The sequence below is a fragment of the Chinchilla lanigera genome, unplaced genomic scaffold (genome assembly GCF_000276665.1).
Source record: "Chinchilla lanigera isolate Chin_1 unplaced genomic scaffold, ChiLan1.0 scaffold00007, whole genome shotgun sequence".
NCBI lineage: Eukaryota > Metazoa > Chordata > Mammalia > Rodentia > Chinchillidae > Chinchilla > Chinchilla lanigera.
The window spans coordinates 12,817,445-12,838,147 of record NW_004955408.1 but is presented as its reverse complement, the minus strand read 5'-3'; the positions used below and the strand labels follow the sequence as shown (position 1 = coordinate 12,838,147).

Here is a 20,703-nt window from a genome sequence, read left to right as displayed (position 1 = left end):
ATAGCTCTTGAGTACCTCAGGATGTGACTGCAACCCCATGGCCATGACTGTATGTTCTTTGTGCCCAACACTGTCATCATTACTTTAAGTGCAATTTGACTTTTCCGGCAATAATCAGGATTCACTTAAAACCAAAAAACATAAACATCAACATTCTATAGATGTCATAACAAATGGCTTTGCTGTCTAGTCTAGATTTCTTAGCCAGGATGCTCAGAGTTCCTTTTCACCAAAGTGTAGACTAGAAACAGTGTTAAAGGATACAAGAGACTGTAGCAGTCCATCCACCCCACTTGCTTTTTGAGTAGTCATGTTAACTGCTACACTTTATTGAGACTTACAATTCTCTAGGCAGTGTGCTGAGTTCTCTCTCTGTATTATCTCACTCTTCTCTCTATACTACTAAGGAAATTCTCTGAGATGCACCTTTTTCTGATATGTGTTCTGGGACTCAGAGATAAATAGTTACATAACCAGAGAGCAGCCACTCAGAGTCCATGGAGCACAAGTGATATGTATATGGCCACACAAAGCAATCAGAAGCAAAACAGAAGCCAAAACCTGGATCTTCTATTTCTACCTCTAGTTGTCCTTTTCTGACACCACAGTCTAACCCATCTAGATGTCTGTGTTTTCTCTTTAGGGGGACTATATAATTGAGTAGAGAGTTTAGACTGTGATAGTTGGGCACGTATCTCCAACTAAACATCCACAGCAGAGACTGTGCTTCTTTCTAAGCTGTCCGTGTACACTGTTCACTGCCAGGAACCCACTCATTCAAACCCTTGCCAGCCCACGCTGCTGCTACCTTTATATTTCCCACTCAGCCAACAAGAGGTATGCACTTGGCTAGAGAATCAAAGCTCTCATGGAGCTGAATCAGAAATGGGCTTCTCAGTCCATGCATCTAATTGTTATTCAAGTTGGAATACTCCAGGCCAGAAAGGTGGCCCAAGCTCCTTCTGCCCAATGCCCTCAATTACTCACTGGAACCGTTGGGGTGTGAATGAGAGCTGGCACACGCATGGCCCATTGTGCTGCCAGCCTGGTGACTTTCTCCTGCTGCAGACGGAAGTCCTTACGTGGACCACTTCTGCCAGGTCTTGTGAGCTGTAGCGTTATCCCTTTCTATTGCCCTTTCTGCTGCTTTTCATAGAAGGTGGGAGGAGGAACTAATAAATAAATCTAATATGTGCTCCTGTCCTTTTGTCATCAGAGTGTGTCTGCAGTAGGATCAGAAAGGGCAATGAGTCTTACTGACCAGAGGAGGGGATGGGTTCTTCTGAGCTTCCTATAGAAGCCATTCCCGTCTTGGCCGAAGTGGACTCCACTGACTGTTGTAAAGGGGCACATCAGGAAATCACCGACTTGCTTCTGTGTCTCACCACTAGCCTTGACAAGGTTGCCATTTCATTTCCCAGATGTGTTGCCCTTTATTCAGCTAAGAGACATGAGCATCTAACTTAGATTTATTCAAATTGCTTTAAAGTTCTGTTTCCATATAGTTCCATCTATCAGCAAAGCTGATAGAAATTGTGGGAAGGAAAACCCACCAGAGCAATAGTATTGTTGTGCTTGCTCTCTACCTGTGCAGCTTCTGGCTGCGTGGGCCCAAAGTCCCTCTTCATTGTGCCCAAAAGCCATGGTGGAACCCCAGGAGGTGTGGGGCATACGTGTTTCTTCCTCCTCCTAAACCACTGTGGGAGTGTCCATCCCCTCCTTCCCTCAGTAGTGGCTGTGTCCTAAATCCACTGTGAACCTGTTCTGGAGGAAACCGACTATGTAGTAGTTCCCTTAAATACCTGGGAAGCTATTCTTTTAAATTAACCAAACTCATACAGCATTAGCAGTTGGGTATCTGGATGAGGACTTCAATATGGGATAACATCCCACATATTCTGATAGTTAGAATATTATACTTTGCAGACATGTACCTTTTTGTGTGATACTCTAAACTATTTCATACAAAATAATTAGCAGATACACTTTTCTTTACTTTTTTGTGTGGAAGGAATTTGGTACTGCCTAAAATCCATTGTATAATGGTGAAAAATGGAGAAATGGCTCACACTAAGGGTAATCAGATGTGGGAACTTTATATGTATTACTTTATTTAATCCGCTTAATAGTCCTGTGTTAGGTGCTCTTGTTATTTTCAGTTTACATTTGAATAACCGAGCCTCAGAAAGGTTAAGAATAAGGCCATGCAGCCAGGTAATATTAGAGACTGGATTTGGATAATAGTGTGTATTTTAAAAGAGTAAAAGTTCCGCCTTTTAAGGGAGCAAATCAGTTTTAAAAAGAGAAGGAAGAATGAGAGAAGAAAAAGAGAAAAGTGAAAACTAATAGGAAGCAGTGGTGGCAACAGTAGCAGTAATGCTGGTTGTTGCTTTTAATCAAATAAAATTCAGTGACGAATTTTTGTTTTTATAGGAGAAAAAAATTAAGTTGAAATTCATTTCTCAAGACATGTGTTAGATAGGCTCAGAAACTGATACTGTGAATACTTAAGAGATGATAGCTATGGGAAAATTCTAGGAAAATGTATGGTATGATTATTATTAGGTAACATTCATTGACCACTTAGCTCCCGCTGGGCAGTATGTCAAGTGTCTGGTGTGGCGGTCAGTAGCTGTATGTGATGTTATTCTCATTCTGTTGATGATGAACTTGCAGCTGTTCAGTTAATATGTTGTCAAGTGGAAGAGAGAGGATTTGAACCATGGCTCCAGGGCTCAACTTCTTAATCGGTCATGATTTAAGCATTTGCCAGTTTTTACCCTTGAGTGTTACCTTATCAGACCAGGGTGTTATGCCTACCTTTGCTACTGCCTCATGCTGGGGTGTCTTAACAGGCACTGTCACCTCCCAAAATAAAACAAGAGAAGCACATACAGGATCAGAGAGGTAAGAGGAAGGCCCTTCATTTTCTAGTTGTGTGTAGTTTTGGTTAGAACCACTGGTTTCTAGGAGGAATTTATCCTTAAAAGTAAAGGATACAAGCCTTAGGCTGGGACAAGACAGTTAATCATTTTGGGCATCTATAGAATTGGACCCCTACCTAGCCACAGTCTTTGCCACTAAACTGCGTGATCTTAAGGTTCTGGGCATCTCTAAAATTCAAAACATGTAATTTCTACATTGATCTCCATTTCCTCCTTATAGCCCAAAGCATCCTGGAAGTGGGCTGTCGGGCCAGGACAAGCAGATAACATTTTAAGTCAGCAGCTGATGCTATTATTTGAAGTCTGTTTTTAGCTGAAGAATTTTAAAAAGAGCGAGAGAAAATAGGATTGGCTTAATTTACCCTCATCTGTGCTCTTCCTCTATCAACCCAATCTTTCGTAAATGAGTAAGTCGGTTTAGCTCACTGATTGCTCCCTAAGGGGTGAGGAAAAGAAAGGTGGCGTCCTTTGCTCCTAACGCAGGGCTGCCTTCTGTGAGCTCCAAAGTTCACAGGGCTTTCTTGTGAACTGGATTTGCCACCTTGGTTGTATGGTTTCTTGTCCCTTTTACCTCTCCTTCCTTTTAAAAGGTAAATTACATTCCTGATATTCTTGAGTACCTTTCCCTGCTTTACTCCAAATTCTTAAAAGAAACATCTTTGTTGTGCTTTATATAAAAGCCTAGGAAAACCAATGAGGGTGATGTGTGTTAAGGTTTATGTGGGCTGAATTTTTTCTTAACCAGAAATGCACTTGGTTGTTTTGTTTTTCTACCCACATGGGAGTTGGAGCAGGGCGGGGCTCCTGCTACTGTTTTGTAGAGCTCATCATTATTTTAATATCTCTTTCTGAATTCCTTTAATTTCTAAACAGTGAGTACTGGTTGGCTTGCTTTCTGGTTGTCTAACACTGGGATAGGTACCATGGGTCATTAAAGCTGGGCTTTGTGGGATCTGGTGTTTTATTTGGAAAGACAACTTGCTCCCACCAAGCAAATTAGAGAGTTGCATAATATATTTATATAATCTACTATTAAATTTGTGTGTGGTTTAAAATCCAAGGCAGGGTTCTAGATGGGAGAAAGAATGGAGCAGTCAGACAAAGATTATTCAAAACACCAATCAAGTTCCAGTTATGTTTGCATGGCTCTCTGTGCTAGGTATTTTATGCTCTCATGATCCTTTTATTTAATCACAGGAATATCTGAGAAAATGCACACAGCTTAAGGCATTCAATCTGATGGTAAAAGTAGTACTACATTGGGATTGTTGGGGAGCAGAAGACAATACCCTAAACAAAGGTTTTCATTGCATAGGGTTGCAGTGGGCGGGAGACATTTGGGAGACCTGGAGGATCATTGCAGATGGTCTAGACTTAAGCCACATTGGTCACTGGCCTTTATTTTCCCCACATAAAAAAGGGGAATACTTTAGACCTCTTTGACATCAGTGCTGTATTTCCTTTTATTTAGAACTTACTCCCCCAAGAATCCCCCAAAAGGAAAAAAGAGACAGTGATGGTTGGTGGGAAGCTGTTTTCTTCCACAGCTGTTCTGTTCTTTGCCTACTTGCAGTATACAAATATGGCGTTTATTTGCAAAAGAATTCTCTGAGCTTCATCAAAATGGCTTTATTAGCCACCAGATTTCCTTACTGATATATTTTCAGTCAACAGTTTTACTCTCTCTGCTTCAGGTTCTAATATCTGATATAAACCTGAGAATTACATTACAATATTGCCCTAATTCATCTTGCTGGTAGTTCTGTGGAATACTGGTTCTTAGAGCTATTAATAGATGTCCCTGGGGAGTTGAGGGAGGGAGCTTTTTCCCAGTAAATTTGGGAAATGTTGAGTCAAACAAATTCACTCTGAGTCAGTATTCAGTATGTCCCAAACTTTTGTAACCATAGAACCCTTGTTTTCCAGGATCACCTTACAGGAAGATATATTGATGCTGGCTGAAGTGCATTTTTGATTTTACGTTAATAAAGCCAACTCATGAAATTCAATCATGAAGTGATTGGGGCTGGAATAGATGTGAGAAACTGGCCTGAAATATTTGCAAAATATTATTCAGATTAGGCCAGGAATGTGTAGAGCCATTATTCTGCAATGCTGTACGGCTTTGAACCAAATCTTTCTCATATTTTGCATCTGGTTTTAGTCAGTGCACACTTGGCGTAGATGCCATGTGATTTTGTAGGACAGCTATATATAAAGATTGGCGGTACCACTCAGGTCAGACCGGAGAAGCCAAAGTTTCACTGCTGTATAAACCAATTAGCTTCACTGGGGGCCCGCGTGTTGTCTTCTTCATGCAGATGAATGTTTTTCAGCTGCAGTCCCAGAGAGAGGGAATGAAGTCCAAAGAAACTGCTAGAGAGAGCTGGGGGGTGGGGTGGGGCATGTGGTTGGGTAAATTGTAGTTCAAGGGGCTGGGAAGCAGTTTTGCCACTCGGATCCCCAAACTGGAAAACAGAGATTGAATGTCTTGATTCTTTCTTCCTATCTATCTCGACTTTCCATGCTCATTTACATAGATGCTCAGAGGTGCAGTTGTAAGCAAAGGTGACTTTTTACGATGATTAAGAGTAAAGACCAAAACGTACACATGCAGCCCCTGGGGATGTTTCCCGGCCTCTCTGCCCAGCGTTGACTGACCGAACCACATGACACTGAGTCTTTTAGGGCATTGAGTCATGCTTCTCCGTCTCCCAGTACAACTCTTTTCTTTTGAGAGTAAGAACAGGCTCTGGAGTGGCACCGTGACTTCCTTTAGGAGCACATAAGCTGCTTGGTGCTGGGTCAGAACTCGGTTCTCCTGAGGCCCAGAGTCCCCCCATTTCACTTGTCCCAGCTTTTCTCAGAAGTTCCCTTAATCTTTTAACGTACTTTTATAAGTTTACCAAACTTGTCCAAATTGTAAACATGAGTGCACCAGCATTCTAGTGGCTTATCTCTGTGCCACATTATACATGAGATACAGTTCCACTAAAATCAAAAAGAAAATTAAGAAGGAGAAAGACAGTATCTCAAATATCACCTGTTCCAAACTTTGCAATAAAAAATATGATAAATGAAAATAGTTATACTCATTTATTACATGTACTGAGGCTTACATGTTCAAATTGAATTCAAAGTTGATTAAGTGATTTGATTTGAAATAATTGGTATCTGCCTAATTTTTCCTAAATAGATACTTCACAGTCTGTAGTTAACATATACTTATTGGCCACTTATGATATGGAACATACTTCATACAAAATTAAAAGTTTTATTTATCTGAATTAGTTACATTAAACTCTGAATATGCTTTGAAAAGAGCAACTTTCAAGCTTTAGTAATTTTATGGGGAATCTTTTTCTACATGAACTAGTATGTTTTAAAAAAACAGGCAAAAATGGTCTAATGGCCACTTTAATATAGTTACATAGTTATTGTCATGCTCACTGTATTCCTGGAAATGATTTCATCTATATTTTTATTTTTAATGTCCAAGGCATTTCAGATCTATCCTTATGTTGATGATTATGGGATACTCAGAAAGAGGTTAAGATGACATTTCAGCTAGTTGTTTATAGCATGCTTAGGAGGTGCATGTATGTGCCCATAACTTGAAAATAGCAGCCCCAGAAGTGTGATGCATTTCTAACTTTAATTTGAAGCAAAGACAGAATTCACGCCTGGCTGCAATCATGTAACTTTTATGATGAAAATGGATATCTACATAGTTTTGTATTCCTTTCCTATGGGTGTCCAGTGCTGACTGCCAGAATGGCCCCTGCTGCTCTGAACTGAAGACTTCCACTATAACCTTTACTGGTTTCCTCTTTCCTATTTTTCTAGGCTGGGATTAAATTATACCACTTGAAGGCTTTGACCTTTCTGTTTAGCCTCCTCACTCACTGTACACCTCTACCTGGAGTCTATTCATCTCAGATTCAGCTGGTCCTGGGTCTGTAGGATTTGCTGTCCCTGTGCTCTTGTCTGGTTCATGTCCCTCCCCCCCTCCCCACCCTCGCCAAATGTTTTTCCATCCTGTCTCTTCCCATATCGCTTTGCTCTTTAGGATCCTATAAAATATCACCTTTTCCTGTGAGATCTGCAGGTATAGTGTATTTTCTCTTGTATCTAAGTCCCTCCACTGTCTTATCTCTACCATATTATATTCCTTATACTGTTTTATCTTTAAACACTGTGATTTAAGGGGCTATTCTCTCTCGAAGGCAGGATCTATGTTAAATTCAGCTTAATTTTTCTTGTGTATAGTACAAGGCTTTTCTCTTGGAGGCAATAAGTTTGTTAAATGATACTACCTCCCTTTTCATTCATTCATTCATTCATTCCTTCATTCATCCAAGTGCTTGTTATTAGCCACTATGACATTTGATAATACTTCAAAATTTCTTTTTAAAAAAGTGCCACTTGAATAAATATAGCTTGGTTTTGGTTATGTATGTGTGGGTTAGGTAGTTTATATTTATTGTGCAAGTACACTCAAATATCTCAGCGTAAGTCTATTGGAAATGATAAGGATTAAGTAGTGATAAAACTAGCACATTTTGAGGGGTTGATGTAGCTGAGGATGCTCCCTAAACTCATTGTTGTAGTTACTTTTCTCAGCATTGAGACATGAGGCCAGACACCTACAAGATACAGGATAAAAGGTTTATTTTTACCTCATAGTTTGCAGCGGTTTCAGTCCATAGCTGGCTGGCTCCGAGGCAGGGCAGCATGGCAGAGGGGCATAGCAGAGGACAGACAGTCCATAGTACGTCAGCCAGGAGGCAGGGAAGCAGGAGAATGGCGTTTCCCTTTCCCTTTTATTTAATTCAGGCTACAAAGCCTGTTGATTGGTGCCACCCATACCCAGGGTGATCCTTCTCATTATTCATACCCAGAACTATGTAAACCAGTGAACTAATTTAGTTATCACATACCCTTAATCCAGATTCACACACCCTAGATCCAGCCACCTCCAAAAAGCCCCATCTAGATACAAGCCATAAATAACACTCCCTGTAGGTACTATGTCAATTAATCCTTATAACGACACTAGTAAATAGGTAGTCTCCCTTCCATTCCCAACCCCACTCCATCGTAATGAAACTGAAGATCAGAGAGATCAGATGACTTTCCATAGGTGGCACAGCTAGTTCCAGCGATTGGCTTTAAACCCAAGTCTGTCTACAGCCACCTTCTAACCATCTAAAACTCATTTATTTAGAGTGTTATAACAACCACAACACTGCAAAATTCAGTGTGAAACTAAATCTAACAACAAAGTAAAAAGACTTTAGGATAATCACGACAGTAATTTTTAACAAAGGAGGTTATCTGTTTTCCTGGGTCACAGACCATCAGAAGGAGCAAACTAGAGGCAGGTCCTAGGTGGAGACAGGTAGTTAGAAACAGGCTAACAGCAGACAGCAGAAGTGACGGCTGATGGCCTCATGTCTAGGGGCACAAGTGCAATACATAAAAAGCAGACACAGAAGTGTATTACTGTGCAGCACAGTGACGACTATTCAGAATGATGGTGGCTCTGAACGATCAAGAAAGAGCTGGCAATTATAGTCCATAAATTATGTTTGAAACAATAGGAAGTGTGTAACACATTCTTGAAACACTTCAAAGCAGTCGGAGGCCCACACTATTAAAAGATTTGACTTCAATTTTCTGTATAGCTTCCTTCTTAATATCTCTCTCGCTACCTGAAGGGACATGCTAAACGAGCACTTATGGAGGACATGGTACATGAGAAGTCACTGAACATAGATGCAGATATCAGAATGAGTTTCTGTATCTTAATGCTTTGATATCAATTTTAAAAGCCCTTTGAAGGACCCTACAGTTCTTTTAGTTAAAGGCAAATTCATTCCCTGCTTACTGCACTTATCAGTCTTTGACCTTTGTACTTTTCCTTCCTAATTCCACGGGCAGAGATTCCCTGTAAACCACCAGCTGTGATAACAGGTATTCAGACCCTTCCATAAATGCATCTGGCTTCCCCCTTTTTTGTATTTCAGTTTCCAAACAAATAGACAGGAACACAGGACCCTGATCCAGGCTTCAGTAGGGAATAATACTCCTTCTTGATTGAATGTGGAAGGACAAGCCTTGAGAAAGAGCTTCCTGTGCAGCTTCAGACCACAGGCACGGGCAGTGCTGCCATCTGACTCTCTTCTCCCAGGGCTCAGAAACTCACCAGCACTTCTTCAGCTCCCAGATGACCAGGATGAGGTCTGGTTTTTAATGGAGCCCAACTGGAGTAAGATCTATTTCCTGGGAAAAGACCTGGAGAAAGTTTATTTAAAAAGCAAATTATAAAATAAATAAATAAACCCACAAAAACCAAAGGTAGTTGAATCACAATGTATTTACTTTAGTCTTTTTTCTCCCTGTTCTGTTATTTTGAAAAATATGCTCATTGCTGTTTTCTTTTATACAATTAACCGCACTGACTGAGGATCTTGGATAGCTTCTTGGTCAAAAGAACTGGGCAATATATTTATTTCAAATATTTGAGAAGGATGCCAGGAAATTTGTGACAACCAAATAAAAGGTCCATCTATATCTATATCTATATCTATATCTATATCTATATCTATATCTATATCTATCTATATCTATGTCTATATCTATATCTATATATATCTATATATCATCTGTATCATCTAACTATCTGTACATGTGTAGTGAATTCTGAATGGAATGGTGTTATTTAATTTTGTGGTGCTAGGGATCAAACTCAAGATCTCAAGTATGGTAGGCAAGAACTCTACCATTGAGTTACACCTTGAGCCCCGATAAATTCCTTTTTGTAGATTCATAAGGGAGTTTATTGGATCTTTCTCTCTCATGGCTAATGGGGGCACAGTATGTATTTGTTCAATGTTCAACAAGTACTGATTGAGGGCTCATTAGTTCCGAGGTCCTGTGAAATACTAGGGACACAGGAAATCAAGAAAGGCCAAGGGTATGGCCTGCTGTGGCTTACATTCTATTTGTGGCACGTAGACAATAAATGGGAAACGTATATCCACATGTCTCGACTATCTTTCCATGTCTGTGTCCATCTATATTGAGAAAAATTTCAGACAGTGTTCAGAGACACTGCTGACTACTCAAAAGCTAGAGTTTAAATCCCCTATTTAATTCAGTTCATGAGACTAGTTTCCAAAGTCTCCTCTGACATTCATATATAAAGTTTATCTTTGGGAATTCCTGTGACCCAACATATTTCGCTAAACATTGGTTTAAAGTTATTTTCTTGAAAGGACAAAAGGAAACCAGAATGTTTGTGAAACACTAAATGCCTCCACGAGCTTTCTCTCACGTTCTCTGAGAAATCATATACTGCCTTTGAGACAGGCAATTCTAGGGTTGAAAGAATCTGTCTTATGAAACTCAGAGACCTCTGATTAGGGAACAAGCCAAAATACACTGAGGAACTCAGGAGGCACTTTCTGATTTATCTTGTATCCTCTTCAGGGGAATAGAGGACAGAGGTTCAGCCAGTACAGGCTTCAAGAATATTCTGCTTACTGTAGCAGCTCCTGAAAATAATATCTTTAAACTGTTGTGTCTAACTATCAAGAGATGAATGTTTCAGAGGGAGAGAGAAATTGTCTTGCTTCTTTGGTCACTAATACTGTGGTACCTCTTTAAAATCCCTAGATTAATTTGGTTTCAAAGCTTTAATTATGCTTTTATGTTACAGTTTTCTTATTTAAGTGTCTGCTTCATGTCCATCACTCAGTACCCCCTGCCTATCTCAAAAGAGATGGATATTATCACCATAATTGAGGAAGAGGGAGAATGCTGTGAAAATTATTAATACATAAATTAAAAAATTAATCTGGAAAGCACTTCAGGGTCCCTAGGGAAGCACTACACAAACACAAAACATATTTAATGTCATTATCGGTTTCTCCACAGAGGAGATCAGAGCTAGTACAGTGCATGATTTGATTAGTAAACTGAGGCATGCAGAATGAGGATGGCCTGATGGGCTAGTGTGACTTAGAGCCTAGGCCTTGTATACCACTGAACTAAGGCCCACGTTAGGTCTTCTTTAGCCATAGTGTTAATGATTGTTCCAGTGAACAAACTTTTCCTTCTTTTTACCTTGCTTCTTTGAATCTTCGCTTGCTTGGGACTTTTTTTTTTCTTTTAACTTTTTAGTGTTAAAAGTCATTAAGGTGAAGATATTAAATTCTAAGACTGGTAATGAGAAATCACTGATGTGTTTTCTAATAATCCCAGTTATTTTTTGGCTTTGTGGCTTGGAACCTCCCACTGTGTTTACTTCATATAGTCCCATTAGTTAGGATACACGCATAAAAGCTTGTCCTGGAATTGTTTTCTTGTTTTGCTGGGGAATCATTCTTGTTTTACCTTTACCAATGAGAAAAGTTTTTGTGGGTCCTTAGAATTGTCCCAGGACATTGGGGGTACAGGAGACACTGAGGGTATATTTTTGCTAGAGACAGAAGGAGGGTGCAAATCCACATGCCAGGGATTTTGGAAAAACAATAAACAGTGCAAAGAGAGACAGTTGTGGTTATATAATAGTGGTCATTAGGCAGGCCAACTTGCTGCTTCTAATTAGTTTCTTGATTACGTTTCCTAACTTTCCTGAAACTCACTTTCCTCATTTATGGACCGGGTAATATCCATACCTGCCCATAATCCTACGGGATGTACGTCACTGACACAGAGTTTAATGTAGTGCTTGACATCATGAGAGCACAGTGAAGGTCATTATTGCTGAAGTTACCACGGAGGTCATCCCCATCATCAGTTTAGGGAGACGTAGAGTGATACAGACAATAAAAGCAATTGCCTGTCAGAGAAGAAAGCAATTCCAAGACTTGCCCTTTTCCCCTGTAATTCTACAACATGTTCATTCATGTTTTCAAATACTAGGTATTCTCATTTGCCTACCACACAGGCCATACCTTTGAGTTTATAAGAGGCTTTATAAGGCCAGTTTGGAGAGTTGTCCTCCGCTGTTACCCTTTTCTGGGTCCCAGACTTTGCAGGTAGCCTCCTTGGAGTTCTGCTGCCTTGTACACAGCAGAACTGTCTGCAAGCATCTTTCTCCTGACTCCAGCTCTCCCATCAGAAACGGCCCGTTTGACCACCTCCGTGTCCAGGCCTTTTTGCGCCTTCACAGTGGCCCCTCTTTGCACCCAGAGGCCACAGTGAGTGTCCCTCACCTGGCTAGCCCATGGGCTTTTTGGTCCTGGATTCTGAGTCTGGAAAAGAGGAGACATTCGTATGGGTAGCTCAGAGTGGGTAGAATTGTCACAGACAGTATGTCCTTGACATGCTTCCTTCCATGCTGTTATATACCTAAGTCTTCCATAATTGCATGGAATACATATTACTCTGAATTGATATTATTCTACTTTTATTTTTAAAATATTCAGTATTTTTTCTTGCAGTAGAAGTAATTTCTGCATATGTATGCCTTTATTTACTCTATAATATTTATATGATTACTTCCTATGTAAATATAAGGAATTTATACATGTACATGCATGCATGCATTCATATAAAGGAGATATAAAAAGAATCACATCTAAAGTTGCCAGTTTAGGAATCAATGCACTAAACATTTAGTGTAGCTCTTCTGTGGTTCATATTTTTAGTGTTGCTACCATAACATTTTAAAAATATTTATCACTTTTTACTGGAATCGTAGGTCTTGAGACACGTCCTTTTTTCTTACCATTTGGATGGCATAAAAGCCATAGTCTCAAACTCATCTCGAGACCCAAAAACCGAACCAGTGGATAATTAAGAACAATTTAGGGAATGACAGTTAAATATTACCAGATTAAGGTGAGTAGACTTGTGAATAAGTACTACTATGCCTAAGAATTGTGCCTTAATTTGCAAATACATATTTATTCCAGACGTCCTTTGAAAACATGTGTAAGGCATTAATTCAAGGACTATCTTTTTTTTTGGCTTTTTGAGATAAGGTCTCTCTATGCAGTTCAGGCTGGCCTTGAGCTCACTTTCGAGCCCAGGCTGGTCTCAAACTCACAATGACTCTCCTGCATCAGCATCCTGAGTGCTGGGATTACAGGCGTGCGCCACCACACCCAGCTCAAGGACTATCTAGTGGGAGACAGATAAGTAGGAAATACTTTATGGAACAAAGCAGACTGTTCAAGTTATAGTATGAATGCTATAATTGTATGTATTTCTATAAAGATATAAGCAATTTGGGTTTGCAGGATCTTGTAAAACCTACTGGAGGGGCTGGGGATTTAGCTCAGCGGCAAAGCGCCTGCCTGGCAAGTGCAAGGTCGTGAGTTCGGTCCCTGGTACCGGAGAAAAACCAAACCAAAAAAAACAAAAACAAAAACAAAAACAAAAAAACAAAATAAAACCTACTGGAGTAGAATGCTGGTCAAGTGTTTAAGGAATAAGTTAAATAGTGGAGTGTTTGGGAGAAGAGTGATAGGCACAGAGCAAAAGATGTCAGGCAAGGGTAGGGTGTCTTTATGGACTGGAGACCATAGAAAGATGTACATTAGAACAGGACTAGAAAGGGAGAATGGCTGTCAGACTTTGGAGCACCCTGATATCAGGCAGGCCAAGGAGCTTGGACGGTATGTGGTAGGCAAACAGGGTAGTAGAAGGCTTGAGTCATGGCACAAGATGATGAGACTGTATTTGAGGAAGATAATGTTTGGCAGGAAAAGTAGAGGTAGAGAGACAATTTGGAAGCCATCATAGTAGTTTGATAATCTAACGAAGGGTGGTGGCCTACACCACAGGAAGTGGAGATGCAAAGGAGAACTAAGGAGTCTAGTGGGGACATAACCAACAGAGCTTAAAAATTGGAGAGAAAAAAAATAACCCCAAGTGTTCTATTTTGAAGCCTAGCATTCCCTTAATGGAGAGAGGGAACACAAGGGTAAGGAGTATAAAGGTAGTAATAGCAATAAAGTAGTACCTGAGGGAGCTGGCCACACTGAGATTGAGGGGCCAGGAAGATATCTGGGGAGAGTCTGGGTGCTCTGAGAGAAAACGTGGTGCTTCGACAAAGGGATCACGTCAAAAGGTGTAAATCTGGAACTCAGTAGAGCTGAGGTGCTGAGCAAAGTCAGGAAGTATACACAAAAAAGGATAAAAGGACAAAACTGAAATTTCTACAATTAGCGAGCTGGCAGAAAAATGAAACAAATGTGGAAAATCAACATAATCATGAACCAACATGTAAAAGAAGACCATGGGGAAAAAAACTTATTTACAGGCATAAATTTTTATTTTCAAGTGTTTCAAATAATATTAGATAACTGGCCTTTCTCTGGACTTACCTCTAATTCGAATCCCACAGAGGTGAATTATAAAAGATATTACCTTTGTAAGCCTTATAATTAGCATCACAAAAGTTAAGCAAATAAAGCCTTCCAAGGAGGAGAAAGTAGTTTTGGACAGTCTTCAATTATTTCTAGAGCATTTGTTTGGCTATTTTCTGTTTAAGAAAGTTAAGTCAAAAGAGTAAATCTGTCCTTGAATCATCTAGAATGGTATTTCCTGAAGAGTAAAACATGTGCCCCATCGAGCACAGGGGACAATTTTGGATTTCATGCAGACATGAAGTAGAATTGAATCACATAGTGAAAAAGTTATCTTTTTGTTTCTCTTTTAACTCTCTGTTAAGAGAAAAAGTCTTAGCATGTGCCAATAAGTTTTTACTAGCTAACACTAGCTGACCTCCTTTCTCAACAAACTGCTTCAGATACTGAGTTTCCAACTAGACTTAAACATCATGTTAACTTTAAAATTACTGTGTATAAGGTAGTCAGAGAGAAGCACGCTTGTAATCCCAGCACTCTGGGAGGCTGAGGCAAGAGAATCCCAATTTCAAGCCCACTCTGAGTGACCTAGTGAGACCTTGTCTCAAAATAAAAGATTTCAAAGGGCTGGAAGTATAGCTTATTACTGAGTGCAATCCCAAGTACTGAAAAAAAGTATTGTGTACCATCTTTTTTATTTGGGGATACTAGTGTTTTAATTATGGTAGCAATTTTACAATGTTACTCAATTTAAAAAAAGATTAAGTATGCACTTGCACAGGTGATGTGTGGCTTTGAGGACACTGAGAAAGTGGGATGCAATAAAGGATGTTCACAAAAGTTAGGTTTAGTAGAACCTGAGTTCCTGCTATTGCTTAGTGACTGCAGTAGCTCCACTGGCTTGTTATACCATGTGACAGTGATCCTGGGATCTGGTCTGAAGGTCTCGGGTTCTAGATTCTCAGATCTAAATCTCATCATTCTCCTAAGATGTTGGGTCATGTTTTCAAACCACAAGACCTTTCTGGGCTTTCCTGTCCTCAGCTGTTATAATGAAGGGATTAGTTGTATGTGACCATTAACACTGCTTCCAGTAATAATTATATGATCCTTTAGCTACTTGTAAAGAAGCCTATGCATTCCAATGGCAGAAGATAGTGGGAACGTTTTTCCTCTGTAAGCCATCAATATCATGTGTCAATGCTACCGACTGCTCCCAGAATGACATCCACTGTGGGGGAAATATTAACTAATTCATTCTCTTGTGTTGAGTCAGATGCTAACCTCATTTGTGAAGGGTAGCTGTTTCAAGAAGGAATATCTGCTTTCGTTAGGGTGACTGATTAAAATTGAAAATGAAATTGTAAATGGAAACTTGCACGTATTTCCTGAGCACAGCGCTTTATGCTATAATTTCTCTCTCATTAGTAGTTTCATCATGGTCATATCTAATCAATTCATAAAGCCCATAAATTTTGTCCTTTAGTGTTGCAACTCATAAGCAATAAGTTCTTTGATTTAAAAATTTTTCATCTGTCTACTTACTAGCATCTTCCCATCTTTTAAAATTTGTTCCCTCAAGAAAAGGGAGGGCAAGGGAAATGTTTCTGACTGGCTGAAAGTTCTTCTAATTATCATTGGGAATAAATGTTATTCTACATCCTAAGTTATTCTTGAAAATAAAACCATGGCACTGACTTGACATACAACAACACGGCAATTTTCACCTTCAAAAACATAGCAAAGGACCAGGAAATAAATGAAAAATAGAGATAGCAAGGGAATGGAAAAAATAAACACATAGTCTTTGGATTTGAAATTTTTGATTTTATTTCTACTAGCTTTAAAAAGTTGCCATATAAATAGATTTTCTTCATGAATAAGAGAAGGAAGATTTGTCCCTCCTTCCTCTACTTCCTCTTCCTCTGCTCCTTCCCCTCCTCTTTCTCCTTTGGTACTGGGGATTATACCAAGCACTTCTTGCATGCTAAGCACATGCTCTACCACAGAGTTACACCATTGAACTAGATGGTGTAGTACACACCTGTAATCCCAGCTTCTCAGAAGCCTGAGGCAGGAGGATCACAAGTTTAAGGCTAGCCTCGGTGACTTAGCAAGACCTTGTCAAGCTGGAGGTGTACACAGTTCAGTGGTAAAATGCCCCCGTGTTCAATCCTCAGTAACAAATGGAGAGAGAGAGAGAGAGAGAGAGAGAGAGAGAGAGAAGGTACTGTTCTGATCAAATTAGTATTTTATGTAAAAATTAAATCTGCAGCATTGGGCAGATACTGCAAAGGTCCTGAATAAGGATTAGTTACTAACCTTGAGCTCAGACCATCTGAAGAGTTGAGGTTAACATGCATTTAATTTTGGGAGATCATCTTTTATTGCCCTGCAGAACCTCTTTTCTCTTCTCTTCTTTACACAATGTTCAATTTAATTTCCTGATTTCTGTGCTTACAGATTACAAATACAGATTAGAAGGCATAAAAAATACCAGGAGGAAAAAGACAAAGAAGCAGAATAAAATAGAAATAATTTTAAAATTATAGCTATTTGGAGGCATTTAGGGCATGAAAACAACCCTTCCTACCTCAGTCATCACTTAGTGCTTTTTCTGTGTTACAGCAAGACATAATACAGGGTATTGCAAATGATGATCTTGATTTACCAAGGTTAAGTTAAATTATATATACTTTACATATTTTACAAAGCATACAATACATTGTGAAGATTTTTCAATATGCAAAAGACACAGGTTTAAAGACAATATTCTTTGAGCTTTTATGAGTAAACCCTTAGCTATCCAAGACATTCACTCAGGTGGAAACTGACTTGGTCTCAAGGGGTTCCACATAATCATGGTCTTCCCAAAGCATCTTCAGCAAATAAGCACAGGCTTTGTGTGTTCTGCGGAACAGATGAAGGTATTTCTGGTTCCTAAATTAAGATAATTTTTATCCTGATGCCTTTTCTTTGTTTTAAGTAGGAACATTTGATAGAAATCACGTGTGGACTTCGACTTCAGCGACTTTATCACATTCTTTTCCCCAGGACCTGGCTTTAGGGCAGTTTATGCAGGGTTATGTGACTCTGGGGCTGTACTTGTCTTTGCAGTGTGTCACCTGTGATTCTTTGGGTAAAACACTCGAAGTGGACCTATTCTGCACATTAAAATAAAAATCTTTCCTCAGTTATCCCCATGAGAACAGCAGAAGCATAAATTAGTGTAAACTCATTATAGACTGTACACAGGATCCACTGTACACTGCCTTAGTACCACAAATGTTGCACTAAATGCATTTGAAAGGAGTCCGTGGGCAATGTCTGACCTCATAGAGAAGGGACATGGAGAATCCAGCCTCTCAGAGGTCAACCAGTCAAATACCAGGGCTGGAGTTTTCAAAGAACCAGATAATGCCCATTTTATGGCCATTAATAACATTTTAGTTATATAAACAGAGATAAGAGTAATAAAAAATAAATTCTGCTTCCCAGTGTAATCTGATTGCCAGCAGAGTTCCGAAATGAACTTTCTCAGTGTGCACATGGCTGTTCATAATGGGCCGGCGACCACTCTGCAGCCCTCTCCCAACTCTCCACTTCCCTTTTATGGAGGGTCCTTCGTATGCCAGATCCGTAAGCTGTTCCAGGGAGGCAGGTTCTTTGTTTTCCCCTTTAAAGTTCTTTGACTGAGCCTCTGGTAGTTAATGCACCAAATGGTCTTTGGGGGCATTTCATACATGTGCTCTGCAGCTAATCAGAGTGCCTGGACCTACTGGTTTTCTACCTCTGTGTTTCCCACATGTTTCAGGGCTCAGTTCAAACACCAGGCCTATCAGCTTCAGGAGAGGCACGGCAGAGCTCAGTGCTGATTTGGGTGTCTGCTTCAAACAGAGATTTTTCCAAAGGATATCCTGTAGTAGATAAAACATTTCATTAGCCCAGGTTCCCTTTTGAAACCAGGAAGCACAGTGCCTAGTGGGTAGGAAAACTCAGATAATGTTGTTACAGTTGTATTTAGAGTGCTTGTAAATATTGTCGTCAGTATCTTTTATACAGGTTCTATCAAGATTGTATTTAAACATGGACAGGTTAATTATGTGTTTTAAAGCTTTGTTTATGGAGAGCTGGTAGGCAAGTTGTGAAATAAATCCTTTGCATATTGCAATGACCATTTCTCCCCCCAAAAATGTCTCCTCCAGTTGATTACTCCTCATGCCATCCGTGTGCAGACGCCTCCTCGGCACATCCCTGGTGTTGTGGAAGTTACACTGTCCTACAAGTCCAAGCAGTTCTGCAAAGGGACCCCGGGCAGATTCATTTACACAGGTAAGAACCATTACAGACGGTGAATGCACAGCTGCCTGGGCCCTTTGGGGTCCTTTAGTGTATCCTGTATGTGTGTATAGTTTTCAAAACACTGGTTTCTGTTAAGACATACTTTATTTTCCTGTTTGACCCACTGAGTTGGTTTTATTATTATTATTAAGAATTCATCTAGTTGTCCATGTTAAATGGCAGGATCTGTTCAAATAACTGGTTGGACACCTAAAGAAGCAGCATGAGAAGTAAGAGAAGGGGAAGAAGGTGCTAGACAGTACTGTGGTCTATCTGTACGTTAAACCAGCCTTTTGGCGTTTGTTTGCATTATGGGATAGAGGTGTACTTTAACGAACAGTACCCTTTAGTATACTTAATTCTCGCCTGCACATTTGTATTAAACACAGTGGCAGTTTTTATATTTAATTGTGGGTTGGTGCTTTCTTCCTCAGTAAGCTGCATTTTGTTCTCTGAAAACAGCCTTGGCATATGGACCCGCCTTGTGGTAGGAAGCTAGGGTTACAGGGTGACTGAATTCCCTCCCATCACACGGAGCAAACCAGGCAGGATCTGCAAAGGCAGGTTGTGGGAACATGCTCAGTGCGTAGTCTGAGTGCCCCCAGACTGTATTCTGCAGACCAAACACTCAGGGCTCTTTTTCCAAGTCGGATTCTGCTACAGTATTTCTGGGTAGAACCTGAGACCCTTTATCCTTAAGCACTCGAAGGCAAAGACAAGGCTTATGGTGCTGGTCAAAGGATCACACATGGGGTGCTGAATCTTTGTCATCTCTGGCTAGCCGTCACCATTAACTGGTTCCAGATCTCATTCTCCACCCAGTAAAAGATACTAAAGCCAGATAAGGACAGGGGAAGTTCATTTCACACAAAGACATCCAGAGCAGTGATAGGATAGCTCTGTTAATACATTCTAATTATAACCAAACAATTAAATGGACAGATTTTATTTTGCTGTGACATTCTACCTCAAAGCATCTTTCCCTTGTATTTTAATACTAGAAACAAAACTGAATATTGTTCTTAGTCAGTCTCTCTCTCTCTCTTCTCTGTCTCTTTCTCGAAATTATAAAAACAATTAATGCATCCTGACCCTTGGAAATGCCTCCCAGGCCTTTAAACAAAATGCAGGTTTGGTGCCTGCCTGACGATTAGTTTTAGTTAATTGAAAATTATAGGATTGACCCAAGAGGAAAATTTTGTTTGCACTCCAATCACTTTTACAAATTAAGGAAAATTACCACAATTTTGTTTAGCTAAGGTTTCACACTGAGTTCAAGAAATTAGCTCAGCCATCCCCACAAAGTCAGCACTTTGTTAGTGAGCACTTGAAAAAATAATAGTCTATCTGGAGTTTTGTGGTGTATACAAACGAAGCATAGAGAGAGCTATGATGCTTTATAGAAGTAGGCCAAGTGTTTTTAATTAGGCTCATTGGTTCAGTGTAAGTTTTGAAGAACAATCAAACTAGCAGATTAGCTGTTTCTTTTAAGGCTAGGATTTCTTGCCATTCATTTTTCCCATGAGAACTTCCACATAGCAGTATTTTTTTTTTTTTTTTTACAAGCCTCATTATGGGCTTGCAGGAAAAGGACCAATTGCAATTTCTGATACTGTAACATTCCCCACCATCATTCCAGTGGATGGGAGTTTTTCACAGTGTTCCTCACTGAACTTGGTGTTCTGGAACATATTACAAAACCACAGAGGCCAAATGTTTTCTCTGAGGAGTTTGGACTCTGTTTTTGGCCGAAAACATTTAGGCCTCGCTGGCTGCTTATTTACTCTGCTATTAAGAACAAGAAAAGGAGAAGAAAAAGAAGAAAATGCTTGTGTGGTGGGAGGTACAAGAGGCAATCAGCCATGGTTTCCGCTTTGGTGACAATGTCCCTACCCATTAATGGTTCCATTTTGTGGTCAGGTCTCATTTAGAAGAAATTATTTTTAATCAGTGTTCAACAAAATATCCCCTAGAGCCACCTGGCCATAAAAGTTAAAAAAAACCCTTCATCCCCATTAAATTACTTACGTTCTCAAAAGAAAATAGCTAGGGACCCATCATTATTTTGAGGGTTTTTTTTTTTTTTTAACCAT

The 20,703-nt window shown here is 39.8% G+C and overlaps 1 protein-coding gene across 1 annotated transcript in view; it reads left to right on the top strand.

Annotated features, from left to right (window-relative positions):
- Ebf1 (early B-cell factor 1) overlaps positions 1 to 20,703 on the top strand; it is a gene marked incomplete at its 5' end in the record, with an annotated part of 385,808 nt that overhangs the window by 283,553 nt on the left and 81,552 nt on the right. Inside the window, 1 exon segment of the mRNA XM_013508845.1 lies at positions 18,475 to 18,601. Within this exon segment, the coding sequence (XP_013364299.1) occupies positions 18,475 to 18,601 (127 nt within the window).